The sequence below is a fragment of the Macaca mulatta genome, chromosome 16 (assembly GCF_049350105.2).
Source record: "Macaca mulatta isolate MMU2019108-1 chromosome 16, T2T-MMU8v2.0, whole genome shotgun sequence".
Classification (NCBI taxonomy): domain Eukaryota; kingdom Metazoa; phylum Chordata; class Mammalia; order Primates; family Cercopithecidae; genus Macaca; species Macaca mulatta.
Window position 1 is genome coordinate 86,131,883 of NC_133421.1, and position 18,872 is coordinate 86,150,754.

The following is an 18,872-nucleotide window of genomic DNA, read 5'->3' on the forward strand; positions in this document are numbered from 1 at the left end:
GGATCAAATTCTTTAGAAAGGGAGAAGGGGAAAGGGGTCTAGAGAAAGGCAGCCTGGGTGGGGGGAAGTGAATGACAAGAATGTGGGGGGCAAAGGCCTTGGAGGTGAGGGGGGCAGGGGGTTAGGCGCCAGGGAGGACAGAGGACCCATTGTGCGGCCTGGAACCGGGGCCAGAGGGCTTTGCCCTTCGCTTCCCTCCCGCGGGGCCTTCCAGAGCCAGGAGGGGAGCTGGGGCCCCGAGGCTGTTGGATAAAGAGCCCAGCAGGCTGCCCCGCCTCCCCTGGCCAACTCAGTTTGCAGTCAACCCCGCCCCCGCCCGCTCCGCGGACTCAAGGCTGGTGGTAGTGGGTCTGGAGGCGCAGGATCCGACCTTTCTGGGGCCTCAGGAGGGAAAAAAAAAAAAGGGGGGGACCCTAAACCAGGTGGGCTTTATCACGACGAACTCACAGTGCTTCCCTGTGCCTCAGTTTTCCCTCTTCAGACTATGGCTAATGACCGAGCTTTTCAGATTTGGTGGAAATGCTCTCCGGAGCAGGGAGCAGAAGGGGAAGGCTGCCCCAGCTAGTCTCCGCAGCCAGTCCCCTCGAAGGCTGAGATCTCCGGGAGCACAGCCTCCGATTCGCGTCTTCTGGGCACCAAAGCCCACGTCTGGACCCTACACTCGCTGGAGGGAGAGGACGGGAAGAAGGAAAAGGAGAGGGGAGGGGCGGACGGATCTGGTCCTGGGCTCCCGCGCGGAGCCCCCTCCTCCCCGCAGCCGCTCGCGTCCCCGCAGCCGCTCGCGTCCCCGCAGCCGCTCGCGTCCCCGCAGCGCACGACCGCGGCACTGCGGCTGCAGCGCTCCATACCCCGCCCGCGCCGGATTCCTGGGGGGAGGGGGAGGGGGTGGGGGTGGGGCCCAGAGGTGCAGGACCATCAGTCGACACGAGCCGCAACGCCATGAGTCGGGAATGACGCCCGTGCTCCCTCCCCTCGTTCCTGTTTCTCGGAGTTTTTCGACCCGTGAGCGCGTCGCTGAGTCACCTTACCGTAACGCGCTCGGGACGCTCTGGACCCAGCGGGGACTGCCCGGGGGCCGCGCAGGGCGAAGGCGCACCCGCCGAGACGCGCGCGGAGCTGCGGCCCCAGGGACCCCGCGTCCCAGCCTGTGCCCCCCCACCCGCCCGGGGACTCTCGGGTACCGCCCGTCTGACCCCCCAAGTGTTGGGAAACGGGGCCGAGCTGCCTGGGTCCTCCCGGAGAAGACACCGCGGAGGCGTGCCGGAGTTCAGGGCGCCGCCCGGCTAATTGACTGCGTGCTCCTCCCGGACCTGCCTCTTCTCGACTTTTAAGAAGCGATGAGAGAGGTGTGTGGGGGCGGGTGGTGCCGGCGGGGGCGCGCGAGCCCCGCAGCCTCCCGCAGGGGCTTGGGTTCTCCTAACTCTGGCCCTACCTGGGCAGGTCACCAATGGGCCTTGGCAACTTCTTCCTCCGTGTCCTTCGTAACCCCCCAGGGATCTAACTCGAGGTGCTCGCGGACACGTTCTGTGGCTTGCCGCGATAAGTGTATCACAAAACACACTGACAAGCGCGTCCCCATCGGCCTCCAAGGAGGTGACAACTTCTGAGCGTGTTTCCGGCACCCCTTTTTCACGCTGAGCCAGAGGGGGCGGGGGGCACGTGCCCCATGCTTGGCTTTCCAATCCCGACGGGGGCCCCTAGGCCCATCTACACTGTCAAGGCTCCTCTCCGGTTCGGAGCCCTCGGCCTGTCGCCTCCTCTGCCCCGGACAGCGCGCTAGGCGGCCTCGGGCTCGGTGGCCCAGCTGCGGCGTCGGGAAGTTAAAAATAACCTCCGTGGGAGAGCCGGGGAGGAAGAAAAAGGGAAGCTGGCGGGCGGCAGGCGAGACGCCCGGGCCTGGGGAGGCGCACCGGGTGTCGTGCGGGCCTCGAATTCCGGGTGGGCTGGGGCAGAGCGAGAAAAAGGGGCGCTGCATCCCGGCTCCGGCAGCACCCGGAGCGGCAAGGTCGTGGCGTCGAGGTGAAGCCAAGGGTCTCCTGTGAGAGCGGAACCGCGCGCGCCCGGCGCTCGCTCCGACACGAGTTCGCGCGCAGCCCAAGCCTCTGCCTGCGCCGCGGTCACTTTCGCGCGCCCCAGACACTGCGCTCGCGGCCGGGCCCAGGACTCCGCGCCTCGTTGCCAGTCGCCGCAGCTCACCCGGCCGGGCCGCGGCGCCGCCTTCTCGCCAGACGCCTAGGACGAGCGGCGGGGGCGCGCTTGCCGCTTCCTAGGACCCCGGTGGGAACCAGCGCGTGGCCCGGCCGCGTGCGCGGGCCATGCCGGAGGCGGCGCGCTGAGGCCGGGGGCGGGCGGAGTCCGAGGCCGCGTCGGGCTCAGGTTCCACCCCCGGGAGCGCGGGGCGGAGCCAGGCCGGCGCCGAGGCTCAGCGCCTTCCCCGCACCGCGGCGCCGGCTGCAAAGTTGAGCGAAAAGTTTGAGGCCGGAGGGAGCGAGGCCGGGGAGTCCACTCCAGCGGGGCGCTCCAGTCCCTCAGACGTGGGCTGAGCTTGGGACGAGCTGCTTTCCGCCCCAGGCCACTGTAGGGAACGGCGGTGGCGCCTCCCCAGCAAACCGGACCGACTGGGTAGGGCCGCCCACCCTGCCTTCGCGCCGCTTGTGGCTCCTCTGCGGCCCGCCCTCGCGGGGCCTCGGGGAACTGGGCCACTTGTCGCTTGGGCGAGAGCAGGCGGCAGCTGGTGGCCCGGCTCGGGTTCGGTACGCGCGCGGCCCTGGAGCGGCTCCCACGAGCGCCGCGCGCTTCCCAACGGAACGGGGCCCCAGGAGGAGCGCGCCGCGGCTCCCACCGCTCTGGAACTCCGGGCAGGGGACACGGCAACCTGACTGGCTGGGGCCGGGATCCTTGCCCAGAACTTCGTCCCAGCAATGTCCGCTCAAGTTCTGGGATTTTTACGCAGCTGGGCTCCCCTTCCCCTGGCAGCCCCGAGGGGTGAGGAGCTAGTCCGTCGGAGGCTCTGACTCATCCGTCGGCCGGAACCGAACCCGAAGCCCCAGGGAGGAAAGCCCCGGAGCAGGCGCTCTTCTCCTCCGGGGTTGGAGGCTTAGTCACACGACGGGGGCGCCCTCGGAGGCACCAGACCTCAGCTCTCTGGACGTCCCGGGAACCTAGGGCCCCGCCCCACGGGCTTAGGGCGATGCGGGAGCGCGCAACTCCCCGCGCGTGGTCCCGGGATTTAGTCGGGCCCTCCCCGCCTTTGGGAGCTGCGGCTCCGGACTCCGCCAGCGCTGTCTTCTCTACCTCAGATCCAGCCGCCGCAGGGAATGACGCCGGTGCTCCTACAGCCACGGCTCCGGACGGGGAGGGCGAGCCCCACAGCCGGCCCTGCGACGCCCGCCTGGGCAGCACCGATAAGGAGCTGAAGGCAGGAGCCGCCGCCACGGGCAGTGCCCCGACAGCGCCAGGGACCCCCCGGCAGAGGGAGCCACGGGTCGAGGTTATGGATCCAGGTTTGTGGGGTCCCTGCTGGGAAGGGCTGTAGGGGGATTCCTGTTCCTCGCCAGGAATGATGGAACGCCCAGCTGGACGAACGGGGGTGTGGACGATCGAGAGAAACACTATCCCTCACGAGGCCAGAAGCCGGCCGCGTCTGACCCAAGGAAGGGGGTGGCAGGAGCGCCGCGTCCCTACCCCAGGGCTCCCAGCAGAGGCTGCTCCTCTGGCCAGGGTCAAATTACCCGGGTGTTGCGGACACCACGTTCCCACACCAGTGCCCCGTTGTTACCCGTAGCCCCCTAGTGGTCGGTTGCGGACGCGGCCTCTTCGGGTTTGTTTTCTCAGCGGGCGGCCCCCGGGGCGTGCTCCCGCGGTCCTGCCGCGTGCTGGTGCTGCTGAACCCGCGTGGCGGCAAGGGCAAGGCCCTGCAGCTCTTCCGGAGTCACGTGCAGCCCCTTTTGGCTGAGGCTGAAATCTCCTTCACGCTGATGCTCACTGGTGAGTACCTCTCGAGGGGGTTCTGGGAGCATCCCCTGTCGGGACCCCCAGTCCTGATGGCTGCCGGTCTCCCTGCAGAGCGGCGGAACCATGCGCGGGAGCTGGTGCGGTCGGAGGAGCTGGGCCGCTGGGACGCTCTGGTGGTCATGTCTGGAGACGGACTGATGCACGAGGTGAGGACCGCACCGCGCGGCTTGGCATGCGGCTTGGCCTGGGACTTGGTGCTCTGCGACCCGGGCTGAGGCCACGTGTGCTTCAACAGGTGGTGAACGGGCTCATGGAGCGGCCTGACTGGGAGACCGCCATCCAGAAGCCCCTGTGTAGCCTCCCAGCAGGCTCTGGCAACGCGCTGGCAGCTTCCTTGAACCATTATGCTGGGTGAGAGCCCAGGGCCAGAGTGGGCCCGTTTCCAGTCTGTGCCCCTCTACTGCGGGGTTTTCTTGTCTAAGTTCCCATAGGCTGAGGTCATTTCCATTTCCCCTTCTCCCTTAGTCTTGGGGCCCTCTCCTGGTGACCCCAACTGACTGCTTCCATTTGCTCCATCTGTCACCTATCAGCCCTGCCAACTCCCCAGGGACCACATGGCGCTTTGCCGACTCCCACTCCCAGGGAGGAGGAAGGGGGGGATGCATGGGGGCTCCTGTCCTGCCTCATCTGACCGTTTCCCCCTGCAGCTATGAGCAGGTCACCAATGAAGACCTCCTGACCAACTGCACGCGGTTGCTGTGCCGCCGGCTACTGTCACCCATGAACTTGCTGTCTCTGCACACGGCTTCGGGGCTGCGCCTCTTCTCTGTGCTAAGCCTGGCCTGGGGCTTCATTGCTGATGTGGACCTAGAGAGTGAGAAGTATCGGCGCCTGGGGGAGATGCGCTTCACTCTGGGCACCTTCCTGCGTCTGGCAGCCCTGCGCACTTACCGTGGCCGACTGGCCTACCTCCCTGTAGGAAGAGCCGGCTCTAAGACACCTGTTTCTCCCGTTGTGGTCCAGCAGGGCCCCGTAGATGCACACCTTGTGCCATTGGAGGAGCCAGTGCCCTCTCACTGGACAGTGGTGCCCGACCAGGATTTCGTGCTGGTGCTAGCGCTGCTGCACTCGCACCTGGGCAGCGAGATGTTTGCGGCACCCATGGGCCGCTGTGCAGCTGGTGTCATGCATCTGTTCTATGTGCGGGCGGGAGTGTCTCGGGCCATGCTGCTGCGCCTCTTCCTGGCCATGGAGAAGGGCAGGCATATGGAATATGAATGCCCTTACTTGGTATACATGCCTGTGGTCGCCTTCCGCTTAGAGCCCGAGGATGGGAGAGGTGTGTTTACAGTGGATGGGGAATTGATGGTTAGCGAGGCTGTGCAGGGCCAGGTGCACCCAAACTACTTCTGGATGGTCAGTGAGTGCGTGGAGCCCCTGCCCAGCTGGAAGCCCCAGCAGACGCCACCTCCAGAAGAGCCCTTATGACCCCTGGGCCACGCTGTGCCTTAGTGTCTACTTGCAGGATCCTTCCTCCTTCCCCAGGGCTGCAGGGCCTGTCCACAGCTCCTGTGGGGTGGAGGAGACTCCTCTGGAGAAGGGTGAGAAGGTGGAAGCTATGCTTTGGGGGGACAGGCCAGAATGAGGTCCTGGGGTCAGGAGCCCAGCTGGCTGGGCCCAGCTGCCTAAGGCCTTCCAATTTGTTCTAGGACCCCCACCCCATGAACCAAATCCAAATAAAGTGACATTCTCAGCCTGCTGGTCCTGTCCTGGTGACTGGGGAGAGAATGGGTTCTTGCTCTGGCCAGGACTATAGAATTTAATGTTAATGATGGCCAATACTGCCCCCTGGGATGGACAATGGATTTTATTGGCCTCAGGCATAGTCACTCTGGTGGGGGACTCAGGCCCAGAGCTGGTTCAGCCTAACGGTGGGGGATGCCTCTACTACCGTGATAATTACAGTACCTCCAGCCTGAAGCAGCCTCAGAGTTCAGCCAGCTGCCTGACCACACACAGGCTGCAGCTCGGACCTGGCATGTCTCAGCTAGGGCCACACAACCAGCTAGTCCCAGAAAATCTCATCAGAGCCCCATGTAGATTTAGCAGGAAAGGGAAAATATCTGAGTTAAGGGCATTAGAAAACCGATGGGCCAGGCACGGTGGCTCACGCCTGTAATCCCAGCACTTTGGGAGGCCGAGGCGTGTGAATCACTTGAGCCCAGGAGTTTGAGACCAGCCTTGGCAACATGGTGAAATCCCGTCTCTACAAAAAATACAAACATTAGCAGGGTGTGGTGATGGGCACCTGTAGTCCAGCTACTTGGGAGGCTGAGGCAGGAGAATCACTTGAGCCCAGAAGGTTAAGGCGGCAGTGAGCTGAGAACACGCCACTGCAATCCAGCCTGGGTGTCAGAGTGAGAATGTCTCAAAAACAAAATAAAAACACTACCCCCGCCACTCCCCAAAATTGGCAAGGTGCAGGAGACTTCAGAAGTAAAAAATGGCAGTATCTTGCCTTTTTTTTTTTTTGCTCACTGCAAAAAAAAAAAAACCCTCCTGGGTTCAAGTGATTCTTGTGCCTCAGCCTCCTGAGTAGCTTGAATTACAGGTGTGCGCCACCATGCCTGGCTAATTTTTGTATTTTTAGTAGAGATGGGGTTTTACCATGTTGGTCAGGCTGGTCTCAAACCCCTGACCTCAAATGATCTGCCTGCCTCTGTCTCCCAAAGTGCTGGGATTACAGTTGTGAGCCACCGCACCCGGTCAGTATCTTACCTTTTTAAAAGGAGTCTGTCATCCCCACCAATGAGGGGTCTAGGGTTCCCCCAGCCTCCCTCAGCCACCTCCCTTCCCCACCTGTCCTCGTGGAGGAGTGCCAGGCAGGAGTGGAAAGACTGCGGCAGGGAAGAATGCATGCAAGTCTCATAAACTGGGTAACCATTTTGGCTTAGGGTCCAGGAGATGTGGCACCTGTCCACCACCAGGTGCTATGACGTCAGCTCTCCCAGAATCTGGAAGGAGCTGAACTGGTCAGTTGTAGGTCTCTGGAGACTACAGCCACTGGAAGGCTGCTCTAAGCTGGCTCTTAAGGAGCACACCACCAGCCAGGAAGAGGCCAGAGGACTGCTCCAGGACAGGAAGTACAAAAGGCATGCAAGCAGATCTGGCAGGCGGAGGGCAGCGTGGGCAGGTGGGGGGTGCTGCTCACAGTGGCCCCCACCTGGCCAGGAAAGCCAGGACCCACTGCCACATGCCTTCCCTGGCAACAAGGTCTTTCCTTCCCCAGGAAGGGTGTGTGTGAGGGACACAAGCACACAGTGCCCCAGAGAGGAAGAAAGGCAACGGAGCCCAGATGAATGGCAGAGGGAGGTTTAATGGTGTCACCTTGTCTTGTTAATGAGCCAACCCAAAAAAAAAAAAAAAAAAAAAAAGCAAGTAAAAAAAAGTTTAATCACACAGCACTTTATACAGATATTGTAAGCAGTAGGCATTCACATCTCCACATGTACAATGCACTGGGAAGCACAGCCCCACCAGTCACTCCGGGTGTTTCTCAAACAAGATACTGACTCGGCTCCAAATGCCATGGTGTGTGTTCCAGCTCCGTCCTCCGGCAGCTCTGCTGGCTGGGCGGTCACAGCACAGCACAGGTGTGGAGCCCACTTAAGGCTGACAAGACGCATCATGCTTTGGCTTTTTTTTGTCTTTTTTTCTAATAAGAGTTAATATCTTTGCTTTTGAGTTTTTTTCCAACCTTAAATATTACATACATACACCAAAAATTACATAGCTGCAATGTGCTCAACAGCATCCTCTTGGCCTGGAGCTTCACATTATCAAAAGCTTAGAAAACTTGTAAACCTCTGGGCCTGTCTCTGGGCACTAGGAGAGCCCCCGCCGGCCGTCCCCTTCTGGATTGAGCCTGCAGTTTGTAAGCGAAGGGCTGACAGTAGGCCTTCTAGTCCAAGAGAGGGCTGGCTCGCTTGGAGTTCAGTGAGCTGCACGCCACGTCCCAGTGTGACCATGTGATAGGGGAGGGGCCCTAGCACTTGCCCTGGCCTTGTGCAGCTGCTCTTGCCCCCAGCAGCCTCCAACAGAAGAGCAAGGCACCTACAGCTGTTGCTTTCCCCACAGCTCCCTGGTCCTCACTCCATGTGCATGTGTGAAGGCCACCACCTCTCCTGGGCGTCACCCTGAACCTAGCCTGGTCCCAACCTCTCTTAGAGAGCAAGTTCAACAGACCTGAGGGTTATAATGTGGTCGACAGGCCATGTATAGCCAGGAGTCAGTGACAGCAGCTACAACTCCCAAGGTATAGTGTTGACGCTGGGGGACTAGGGAGGACCTGGTGGCGGTGGCAGCAGGAGGGTCTAGGACACACGGAGGCTCAAGTTGAACTTAAGAGGTTGAAAGGGACCAGGGGAATTGTTGGCGCAACCCACACTTCATGCAAGGCACATGTGCTCTCCTGCGGGTCTGCAGGGCACCGGCCCAGAGAGCCCCGCGGCAGGCCCTGGAACACCCACCTCTGACCTGAGAAGGGACAGCAAGGGAGCAAGTGCCGGGACATTCTGCTGGGGTGACAAATGGAAAATCGGCAATAGGGTTCCGATTTTCTTTGCCACGGGGGACCCACCTGTTGAAAGCTCGCTTCAGAATAGAAACGGCGGCATCTCAACACACTTCTTGCACTTCAGCATCAAACTCACCTTGGGGAGAAGAGGGCAATGAGGGGTTTGCAGTGGGGACAGAGGGGCATGGGAAGAGGGGCGATTCCGGCGGGGAGTGAGCAAGCGGCGGCTGGCCTCTCCCACGGTGATGCTCGTTCCTCCGCACCTGGCAGCTACTTGTCCTCTGTGCACTCCGGCATGCCTGCCTCTAGCAGCGCAGCCCGGAACTGCGTCAGGACACCCCGGATGCTCTTGATGAAACCCTTGGAAAGTGGGAAGAGGGGGAAGCCGATGTCAGGGTAGCCACTCTTCTCAGGTAAGAAGCTCCGGTAGCTCTTTCTCCGCTTCTTTGGTTTGACACTGGGTGGCACTGATGCGTCTGGTGCGGTCTCCGAAGTCTGGTCTGTGTGGTCCCTGCTAGCTGAGGCCAGGCCCTGGGCACCGCCCTCTGAGTCTGAACCCTGGGAGACCTCTCCTGGGGCTGGCCCTCCATCCTCAGGTTCTTGTTGGCCGGAGTCTGAGAGCTCGGCTACAGCTGGGGGCTCTGGTGAGCTGCTGGCTTTGGGGACCCCGTTGGGCAGCGCCTGGGCCTTCTCCAGCAGGGCATGGGTTTCCAGCCAGGACTCGATGCGGTTCACCAGCCGCCAGCCACCAGTGCTAAAGTGTTGCCTGATCTCCTGCTCAAAGACCTCGGGGGGCCGCCGCACCAGCTGGGTCATGGATTGCACCACGCGGATCAGCGCCATCTCATTGTAGCAGCGACTGTTCTCATAGCCTTCCTGCAGGCCCCGGTCACTGTCGAAGCCAGCTTCGTTGTAGTATGGTTCATTTACCAGGATGAGACCTGTGGGGGAGGGACAGCTTCCCTCAGTGGGCGAGAGAAGCCCACCATGCAGGCCTACCCTCCACCTGCCAGGGGACCATCAGAGTCACTTCCCTCCACTGGTCCTCCCTTGTCCGCACCCCCGCTTCAGCCCAACTGTACCTTGGATGGAGATGAGCACCTGGAGAAGGCTGGACTTGCTCGTCCACCTCTCTGTCCCCTGAAACACACAGGGCACCATCAATTCTGTTCCCCAGGCCCCTATCCCCCACTGGCTCTTCCTCCTTCTTGGCTGGGGGCCTGGCACTATACTCACCTTTCCAATCCAGGTGCCCAGGAGGCTGACGCACACCTTCCCATTGTCATACAGGTTGGGGTTCAGGCGGCCACTGCATTGGGAGAGGTAGCAGAAGTGGGGGGGCACGGCTGGGTAGATGTTGGGGAGCTGGATGTCAAACAAGTAGAGGCCATCTTCGTAGGGGGTTCGAGTGGGGCCCTTGATGAGGGCTGAGAAGAGGTCCTAGGTAGGGAGGGAGGGAGGCCAAGGTTGGCAGGGGTGGAAAGGGGTGTCCTACATGTGGCATCCGCATCTGCACCTGCTCTTTCCCAGGACACTGTGCAGATCACGCAGGATGAGCAGCACCTGGGACTCCAGACGCCACCAGCAGTGGAGAAGCTAAGCACAAATCTCTCTGCAGAACAGCCTGGAATCTTTTTTTTTTTTTTTTTTTTTTTTTTGAGACAGGGTCTTGCTCTATCCCCCAGGCTGGAGTACACTAGTGCGATAATAGCTCACTGCAGCCTCCCAAGTAGCTGGGACTACAGTGTGGGCCACCACGCCCAGCTGACTTTTTTATTTTGTGTAGAGACAGGGTCTCACTATGTTGCCTAGGTTAGTCTCAAACTCCTGGGCTCAAGTGATCCACCTGCCTTGGCCTCCCAAAGTGCTGGGGTTTACAGCCCCGAGCAGTCACGTGCCCGGCTCTTGCCTGGAGTCTTTGAACCTTGGCTAAGAGAAATACTCGAAATGAGTTTTTATCTTATCAGGTGTTTTTCCTCATGAATCATTACTTTAAGACTGTATTCCAGCTGGGTGCAGTGGCTCGTGCCTGTAATCCCAGAATTTTGGGAGGCCGAGACGGGCGGATCTCGAGGTCAGGAGTTCGAGAGCAGTCTGGCCAACATGGTGAAACCCTGTCTCTACTAAAAATACAAAAATTAGCCAGGCGTGGTGGCACGTGCCTGCAGTCCCAGCTCCTCGGGAGGCTGAGGTGGGAGAATTGCTTCAACCCGGAGGTGGAGGTTGCAGTGAGCCGAGATCGCGCCATTGTACTCTAGCCTGGGTGACAGTGAGACTCCATCTCAAAAAAAAAAAAAAAAAAAAAAAAAAAGATTGTATTCCTCAGTCAGATATGGTGGCTCACACCTGTAATCCCAGCACTTTTGGGAGGCCAAGGTGGGAGGACTGCTTGAGGTCAGGAGTTCAAGACTAACCTAGGCAATATAGTGAGACCCTATCTCTACAAAAAATAAAAAATTAGCTGGGCATGGTGGTGCATACCTGTAGTCCCAGCTACTCAAGAAGCTTGGATGGGAGGATCACTTGAGTCCAGAAGGTTGAGGCTGCAGTGAGCTATGATCACACCACTGCACTCCAGCCTGGGCAACAGAGCGAGACCCTATCTTTTATTTTTTTGTTTATATATTTTTTTGAGATATAGAGTGTAGCTGTCACCCAGGCTGGAGTGCAATGGCGAGATCTTGGCTCACTTCAACCTCCACCTCCCAGGTTCAAGCGATTCTCTGCCTCAGCCTCCCGGGTATCTGGGATTACAGGCGCCTGCCACCACGCCTGGCTAATTTTTTGTATTTTAATAGAGATGGGGTTTCACCATGTTGGTCAGGCTGGTCTCGAACTCCTGACCTCGTGATCCGCCCGCCTCGGCCTCCCAAAGTGCTGGGATTACAGGTGTGAGCCACCGCATCCGGCCAACCCTGTCTTTTAAAAACGAAACAAAACAACTCCTCTAAACACCTGCTCCAACCCTTATCTCCAACAAGGCAAGTAGTACAAGCAGTTTCAAGCTGAAAGACAGTTCCAGGCTGGTGAGGCCTGGGGAAGGGGGATGGTCTCACAACCAGAAGCTGACAGTGAGGGTCTGAACTGCAAGGGAGGCTTTGGGAGACCACCGCTCCACAGACATCTGGAATCTGTGCATCTAGTTGCGTGCATGTGTGTGCATACGTGTGTGTGTGTGGGATCTCAACTGCCAGGGAAATGGGCGATGTCAGTGATGAGCTGAGAAGCAGGGAGGGCAGAGCGCCAGCTGGGGTGAGGGAATCTCTGCGCATGCTCTTACTGGTGCCACCCTGGGAGCCTTCAGAGAATGCACTACTTTTCTTCTCCTGAGTGAGATGTGGGGAAAACAGAACAAAATAAAAAATACTGTTCCTGTCTTCCCTCAGCAGAGCTGAGACAGAATAGGATTTTCAAAAGGAATTTTACTACAACCCAAGAATAAACCAAAAGCGTTATTAAGAATCTCCAGCAGCACTGGGACTTAGGGCTCTGCCTAGCCCTGTTCCAGGGTTGTGGCTACTCCGGGCCCACCTCAACAGTGCCTCGCTTGGCTGCTCTCAGGATCCCTGCTCTTTCTTTTCTTTACTCCCTTCCAGGACAGGGCCAGAACTGGGGCCTCAGGCTCATATTCAGAGTCTAGCATGGTGCCTGGCTCGCTGCACAGGCCCAGTAAGGGAATGTTGAGTAAACAAGGTGGCAGGCAAACGGGCCTGCCTGTTCCTGGAGGAGGCACTCACCGCTGCCTCAGTAAACATGACTCAGAGACACTAGGCCCCGGCCATGAACAGAGGAGTGGGAAAATGGAATGTGGTGTGGCCACATGCTGTTGTCCTATTTTGCAGGTAAAAAGGAAGAAACTAGATCATATGAATCAACACGGGTTGGTCTTAAGCAAATTAGAGATGATGTGTACAATGACATACTCTGTGTGTAAACAAATCATACAAAATACCATGTACTTATGGTGACATATGAGAATGTGAAAATATGAGAGTGTATAAAAAATGTAAAAATATAAAAAAAGGTCATCCGTTTGGAAGGAGACCCACTAAACTTCTAAAAATCCTCTGGGTGTGGGAAGAGGCCTATGATTCGGGGAGAAACAGAAGTGAGGGCTGGTCAAAGGCAACTTTAGCTCTTCCATTTCCACTCAAAGGATCTGTAATGTTTTAATTTTTCAAAAAGAAAAGTAGGCTTGAGGAGTAACCATAATATAATTAATTCCAAAGTAATTTTTTTTTTTTTTTTTTGAGATGGGAGTCTCACTCTGTTGTCCAGGCTGGAGTGCAGTGGCGCAATGTCAGCTCACTGCAACCTCTGCCTCCCCGGTTCAAGTGATTCTCCTGCCTCAGCCTCCCGAGTAGCTGGGATTACAGGCGCCCGCCACCACATCTGACTAATTTTTGTATTTTTAGTAGGAACGGGGTTTCACCAGGTTGGTCAGGCTGGTCTCGAACTTCTGACCTCAGGTGATCCACCTGCCTCGGCTTCCCAAAGTGCTGGGATTACAGTTGTGAGCGACCGCACCCGGTCTATTTCAAAGTAATTTTTTAAAGGAGGGAGGAAAAAAAGAACCATCTGGCCTGGACACACGGCTGAGACAGCCCTTACCTGACTGAGCCTGTGACCGCCCCTGTAAAAGGTGGGTGGGTGAATGTCTTCGCAGGTGCCAGTCAGCCCCAGAGGTTTGGGGACCCAAGGTTGGTGACCTCTTGGGCACTGGCCCACAAAGCACATCTGCACCTGCCCATGCCAAGCCTACTTGCCATTCTGTCTTCAAAAGTCTTGACCATGATGCCCTCAGGCAGCGAGGTAGCCAGCAGCGCCATCTCCTTCCGCACTGTGCTGAAGAACTTCTTGGCTTCTGGAGGCTGGAACTCAATTTTCTGAAAAGAATGATTTGCTAGAGGGGGAAAGAGAACAGTCAGTCCCTCACGGAGAGGCCCTGGAGCTCCATCTGCAAACCTGGCTGGAAAGGTGAACACACCCACAGACTTCCCACTCGCCGCTCCTGGCCTCAGCACTGTGATCACACAGTGAAATGGTTTGGGGGCAGTAGCTGGGGGCCGGCAAGGGGACTAACCACCCTGCACCCAGATCTGGTGACACAAACAGGAGCCCTGAGAAGGCGGGGAAGGCGAAGACCGGGCAAGGGCTGACTCACAGGGTGCAAACTCCAGCACGGAGAAGACCTCGCCCTTGGCGCTGGTGAAGGTGACACCAGGCTTGCCACCACACTGCTGGCAGAGCACCGGGGTCTCGCTGGGCCACTCAGCCTTCACAGGTGACTGCCCCTCGGGCTTGTCCTCCTTGCGCTCTACGTCGGGCACTGCCTCCATCTTCTCCTCCTCTGCAATGGCCACATTGTCCAGGGTCTTCTTGAGGTTTTCCTGTAGCTTCTTAATGTCATCTAGAAACTTCTTCTCCCGAGTTGGCTTCTCAGGCTCCACAGTCGGAGAGGTGGGCGAGCCTGTCAGCAGCTGCTCCACGGTCATGTTCTTGAGGCTTTCCAGGATTTTGATGGCCTCTTTCAACTCCCGGAAGCTCTTGGGTGGCCCGTCCTTGCCAGCCTTCTCCATCAGCCCGGCCATGGGGGCGGCCATGGCCACAGCCCCTTGGACAGCAGCTGTGGCTGCCTCTTCACTGATCACCACTCCCTTGTCCTCCTCAGGGGCCGCTGGCTGCTCTAGGGGTAGGATGGGGGGCTCCTCTATCTTGGGGTGCTCATCCTCCACCAGCCCATTGTCCGTCTCCCAGCTGTCACTATCATCTTCCCATTCATCCGAGGATGCCCCGCTGGTGCTGCCTTCTACCGAATCGTAGTCTGACTCCTCAATCTCAGACTCGATGTTGTACAAGTGCTGGGGGCAGAAGGAAGTGCCAGGGTAATGCAGACAGGAAGTCACCTCCCCACCACTAAGGAGGAGCTCTGGGGATCCATGACCTTCACAGCTGATGGGGACTGGGCTCATGAGGCCTTGGCAACCTCATTCCATTCTTTCCCCGCCCTCTGCTCTGGATTTTGCAGTCCCTAGGTCTCTGGGAGAGGCCCTTCACCTGTGCCACCCCTAAGCCGGACCCAAAGCCCCAGCCAGTGGTCTGTTCCAGCCTCTGCTCCTGCTCTGTGCACTTGGTCAGCATCTGCCCAAGGCAGTAGGGGACCTTGGCAGGCCCAGCCCTACACCTGAAAAGCTCAGGGTCAGCTGATGATACAGCCAAGGAGGTCTGTGTGGGGCTGCGCTGGGAGCTGGGAACATATGACAGGAGGGGACATGTGGAAGGGCCGACACATCTTGCTGCCTTCCCTGGAATGGCCGTTAAGGTGATGGGGCAAGCCATTCCCACTCCCACTCCCGCCCCTGTGTGGACCAGGAGAGGAAAGCTGGGCTGTGTGGCTCCAACCAGGAGGCGAGGGAAGGAGAGCCCATGTAGCTCTTCTGCTCAGGACCCAGCAGCTGGGGTTAGAACTGCACCAGCTCCTTTCTCTCCTTCTCTGTTAGAGCTTTCTAGAAACGGTGGTAGGAAAGTTTCCATCTCCTTTTAGGAGGGAACTTGCATTCTTCGCAGCACAGTGAGCTGACAATCCAGGAAAATCCTGGAGGTCTGTGAAAGTCTACATGCACCAGCGATGGATGGCCGGGAAGAGACTGCTGGGAGAAGCGAGGCTGGTGGGCCAACTGCGGGCTGCCCCCAACCCTGCACCAAGGGCTGTGTGGAATGCCTGCCTTGCCCCCTCATGCTTTTGCTGAGATCTCACCAGGAAGACCTGAGAGCCCATCTTCTGGCTACACGACTATGGTCCCCAGCCCAAGCTGCCATAGTCACAAGCCCAGTGGGGGGTCTTGCCAGAGCCTCACCTGGGGCAGGATGATGGTCTTTGAGTTGTCAGCCCACACCACCTCCACCTTGCTGCTGACGTCCACACGGGCCACCTGGCCCACCGATGGCTGCCGGGCAAAGGGGACAAAGTCAGGGGGTCCAGCTCAAGCTCCAGCTCCCCAGCCCCTCCTGTGCTCTGCAGTGACTGACATCATGCCCACCCAGCTCGTGACAAGAACTTAGCTCCTCTGGTAAACGTAACCAGCGGCAGCTGAAGAAGCCTGACCCCAGAAGCGAGGCAGGGAAACAAGTCCTTCTGCAGCTGCTAGGGCTGAGCAGCAGCTTGACTTTGGGGCAGCTGCCCTGGGGACACTGAGCCCAGAGGACTTTCAGGTCTTGTCTCCTAGAGCCACCTGGTGGCAGCATCAGGGACTGCAGCTGGTGCACAGGGCAGTGAGCAGCGGTCCAGAACTTGAATTGGAAGGCACACCTCATCCTCCTTGTGAGGAGCCCCGTCCTCAGTATTGCCGATGCGGATGACGATGTCAGTTGTACGGAACCTAAAGTCAGGGTGGTCAGCAATGTCGTAAACACTCACGTCTTCCTCTTCTCCAATCAGCTGTGGCACAGGACAGGTTGTCATGAGCTACGGGTCCTACACCTAACCCCAGAGCCCACCTGAAGAAAGCAGTAGGGGCTGCACACACCTCCACGTCGTCCCCACTCGGCCGCAGCTTGAACCACTTCACCATGCAGGTGCGGCCGAGGTGGTCCCCAGACTGTACCACGCCGTAGACAGCAGGGTCTGGACAGCTCTGGACTAGGGAACCAGAGGAAGGGACGTGACTAGCTAAGGGATCCCGGCTAAGGAGCCGACATCTCAAGCCAGTGCAGGGTGCAAACTGTGACCTTCCCCTGTCTTGGAAGTGGTGAGACCCCTTCATGAGGGCAGTCCCCTTCTGGACCTCATTTTAGCTCTGACCCCAGATCCACTGCCCATTCTCCACAAGCCCCAACCTGGGCCCTCACTGGCAACCACCCTGCTGGCTGCCCTTCCAGAGCTGGCACTACCTCGCTTATCTACCACGAAGTCTCCGGGGCAGAACTCGTTGTTGTCCAGGTGGTGCACAGGAAAGAGGTCGTTGGAGCGGATGTTGCATTCCACAGAGCCATCCTGCCACATCACGTCGGCTGAGGTCATCGTGGTCACCACCTCCACTGCCACCCTGCCGGATGCAGGCCAGTCAGCAGGCCATGCAAACGCCACCCCCGCCCACGGAAAGGGCAGAGAATCTTTTTGTCCCTTCCTGTCCCTGTGGGCTTAGTAACCTGAAACTCCGAATCCCAAGTTGGCAGGATGAGTTTCTGGTGCACAGGAAGCTCACCCAGGGTTCCGAGGCCATGCACTCTCTGAGAACGAGACCCACTTGGGAGAGCTCAGGCAAATGTGTTCCCAGAAGGCCAAGCTTAAGGCCACCACCATCCCACCCTCTGCACCACTCCTCAGTCTCCGCTTTCCACCAGGGCCTACCCCAGGCACCTACGCTGTCTCGGATGGGCGTCCCTGAGCCACTACAAGGCATGCAGAGGTGTGTGTGCGAGCACAGGCACGCACACCCAGGGGACGCGCACTCTGCCTGGCTTCACGCTGACGCCACTGGGGAGGGGCACAACTCTGAGTTTACCTGTCCCCTGGCTTGAAATCTCGAGTGATTTTATTCTTCTTCCTCTTGTGTTTGCGCTTTAAGTTCTTGATGGACAAGGGGATGCTCTTTTTGCGACTCGTGCCACTGCCGCTCTGGGAGGAAGTGGTGGAGCTGGCAGAGGAGGTCACTGAGCTGGTGTCGTCCGTGTCGTCAGCAGCCTCATCATCTGCGTCCTGCTCTGCCGAGTGCAGCCTGTCATCTCTGCCTTCTTTTAGCAGGAATGGGGGCAGCTGCTCTCCTGCCTCGTGGGGCTCCTCTGCACCTTCGTCCTGCATCTCCACTGGACTGGCAGAGCCATCAGGCGTCTCCTCGGGACTGGCAGACTCTGCTTCACTCTTGGCTTTGGTTTCCCCCTTCTTGTCTGGGTCTTCCATGGAATGGTCCCGGGAACACTGGGTGTCTGGGGAGCACGACATGATCCGCACAACCTGCTTCTTCAACAGGCGCTTCACCTGCAAGGGCGGAGCAGAGAGGACAGGGCTGTGAGGTGCACCTGGGCAGGCCTGGCCCTAGGCATCTCAGGCTGGGGGGATGACAGTTGTATACACCTGAGTAGCCGGCAAGGGTCATCAGGGCTGCCCCCCAAGGCCTAAAGCACAGACTGTCCTTTTTGGCCATGGAAATGGCTCAAGGCCAGTTCCTCAAATGCCCACCAACCCCCAACCCCAAGGACATACCTTCTTGGCCATAGAGCCCTCCCCCTGGGCGCAGTTTTTTTCTGGACATTCCCAGGCAATCTTGGCTGGCTCTACCTTGGCTGGGAAGACATACAGACAGCGCTCCCCAAGCTGCCGCTGAGCATGGTCAAAGCATCCGAGACGCTTCACCCTGGTTGGGAAAGAAGCAGGGGTGAGCTGAGCTGGACTCCTGGGAGGCCAGCAGTGTTCTTGAGCCTCCCCGGGCATGTGGCCAGGGCCCAGAGGCCTGTTCCGCGCGTGCCCCTGGGTTGCTGGCAGTAAGGGCGTGCTCACCTGCCTAGGTTTTCCTGGGTGATGACAGAGGGTGGGGGGCTGACGCTGTCCGTGCCCCCTGGACAGAAACTTTTGGTAATCCATGTAACTTTCAACTCTACAACCTGCACCTGGGGATGGCAGGTGGGACACGCCAGTCAGGGCAGGCTCTGACAGCATTCTCTTTAGCCAGTTGCCCAAAGCCCACTCGACCTCCAGAGCAGGAAACTGATCTTCCTAGTGTAGCACCAAGTACAGACACATCAGAGCAGACCCCAACTGTAACCACGGCCCACACCCAATGCCCAGGACCCGTGTCACTGCTCACACCAGCCAGGGGCCACTGGAACTGCCACTTGCCACCCTCCCACCTTGCTCAGCCTGTACAGGCTGGGCTGGGGGACGTCTGTCTTTTGGTCACTATGACCAGAGCCTGGGTTCCCTTTATCCTCAAAGCCCTTTGAGATCAACAGGGTCCAGATGCCGAAAAGTGGGGCTCAACCCTCAGAGCGGGCAGGAAAGGGGCAGCAGCTCAGCTCCGGGGTGCGGAGGTCAAGGATTCGGTTTCCTGCCCCTGGGCCCTGACCCACCTCTTCCACCACCACTCGGAACTTGCTCTTGGTGCTGAGCACAGGCTTGACACCTGACAGCCATTGGACGCTGGAGAAGATCTTGGCAGGGCCAATGAGCACCTGGCCTGGGTAGAAGCCGTAGGAATCGTCAAAGAAGAGACCCTGCAGGATGTGGGGCCAGAGGAAAGTCCCTGTGAGCGGTGTCTCCTTGGGTGACCGTGCTCTCCATGCCTGTGCCTGCTGGCTGCCCACCTGCAGAAGCCCACTCACATACAGGCCCCACACGCCCTAAAAC

General features: G+C 58.8%; 2 protein-coding genes across 10 annotated transcripts in view; one reads left to right on the forward strand and one right to left on the reverse strand.

The window, feature by feature from the left end:
• Positions 1 to 280: 280 nt before the first annotated feature.
• SPHK1 (sphingosine kinase 1) lies at positions 281 to 5,707 on the forward strand. Of its 7 annotated transcripts, XM_077972918.1 has the most exons (8): positions 293 to 422; positions 509 to 1,346; positions 1,494 to 1,593; positions 3,300 to 3,503; positions 3,835 to 3,987; positions 4,066 to 4,160; positions 4,250 to 4,365; positions 4,662 to 5,707. In XM_077972918.1, the coding sequence occupies exons 2-8, from the start codon at positions 1,338 to 1,340 to the stop codon at positions 5,440 to 5,442; spliced, it is 1,458 nt and encodes a 485-aa protein (XP_077829044.1). In that variant the 5' UTR covers positions 293 to 422; positions 509 to 1,337; the 3' UTR covers positions 5,443 to 5,707. The 7 variants fall into 7 exon arrangements, with proteins under 7 accessions (XP_077829048.1, XP_077829044.1, XP_077829045.1 ...); XM_077972922.1 differs by lacking the exon at positions 1,494 to 1,593 and having other exon boundaries at positions 281 to 422; XM_077972919.1 differs by lacking the exon at positions 293 to 422 and having other exon boundaries at positions 918 to 1,346; positions 1,494 to 2,985.
• A 1,603-nt stretch (positions 5,708 to 7,310) lies between these two features.
• Positions 7,311 to 18,872, reverse strand: part of UBE2O (ubiquitin conjugating enzyme E2 O) — a 66,291-nt gene continuing 54,729 nt past the window's right edge. The window contains exons 6-18 of one of the 3 annotated variants that reach the window (XM_015120440.3): positions 18,596 to 18,739; positions 18,027 to 18,136; positions 17,808 to 17,883; positions 17,035 to 17,507; positions 16,421 to 16,575; positions 16,057 to 16,169; positions 15,840 to 15,968; positions 15,388 to 15,477; positions 13,695 to 14,391; positions 13,297 to 13,433; positions 9,767 to 9,970; positions 9,613 to 9,670; positions 7,311 to 9,471 (exon numbers count right to left, since the gene is read on the reverse strand). In XM_015120440.3, coding sequence (XP_014975926.1) covers positions 8,801 to 9,471; positions 9,613 to 9,670; positions 9,767 to 9,970; positions 13,297 to 13,433; positions 13,695 to 14,391; positions 15,388 to 15,477; positions 15,840 to 15,968; positions 16,057 to 16,169; positions 16,421 to 16,575; positions 17,035 to 17,507; positions 17,808 to 17,883; positions 18,027 to 18,136; positions 18,596 to 18,739 — 3,057 coding nt within the window. In that variant the 3' untranslated portion in view covers positions 7,311 to 8,800. Of the gene's footprint in view, positions 9,472 to 9,612; positions 9,671 to 9,766; positions 9,971 to 13,296; positions 13,434 to 13,694; positions 14,392 to 15,387; positions 15,478 to 15,821; positions 15,969 to 16,056; positions 16,170 to 16,420; positions 16,576 to 17,034; positions 17,508 to 17,732; positions 17,884 to 18,026; positions 18,137 to 18,595; positions 18,740 to 18,872 lie in introns of all 3 variants that reach the window. The other 2 variants (XM_015120438.3, XM_077972831.1) reach the window with 2 other exon arrangements.

Excerpts from the sequence above, each read along its gene's own strand:
- SPHK1 (XM_077972918.1), top strand. Across the intron at positions 3,504-3,834 it reads GGTCGAGGTTATGGATCCAG|CGGGCGGCCCCCGGGGCGTG; the intron begins GTTTGTGGGGTC and ends TTGTTTTCTCAG. Across the intron at positions 4,161-4,249 it reads GAGACGGACTGATGCACGAG|GTGGTGAACGGGCTCATGGA; the intron begins GTGAGGACCGCA and ends GTGCTTCAACAG.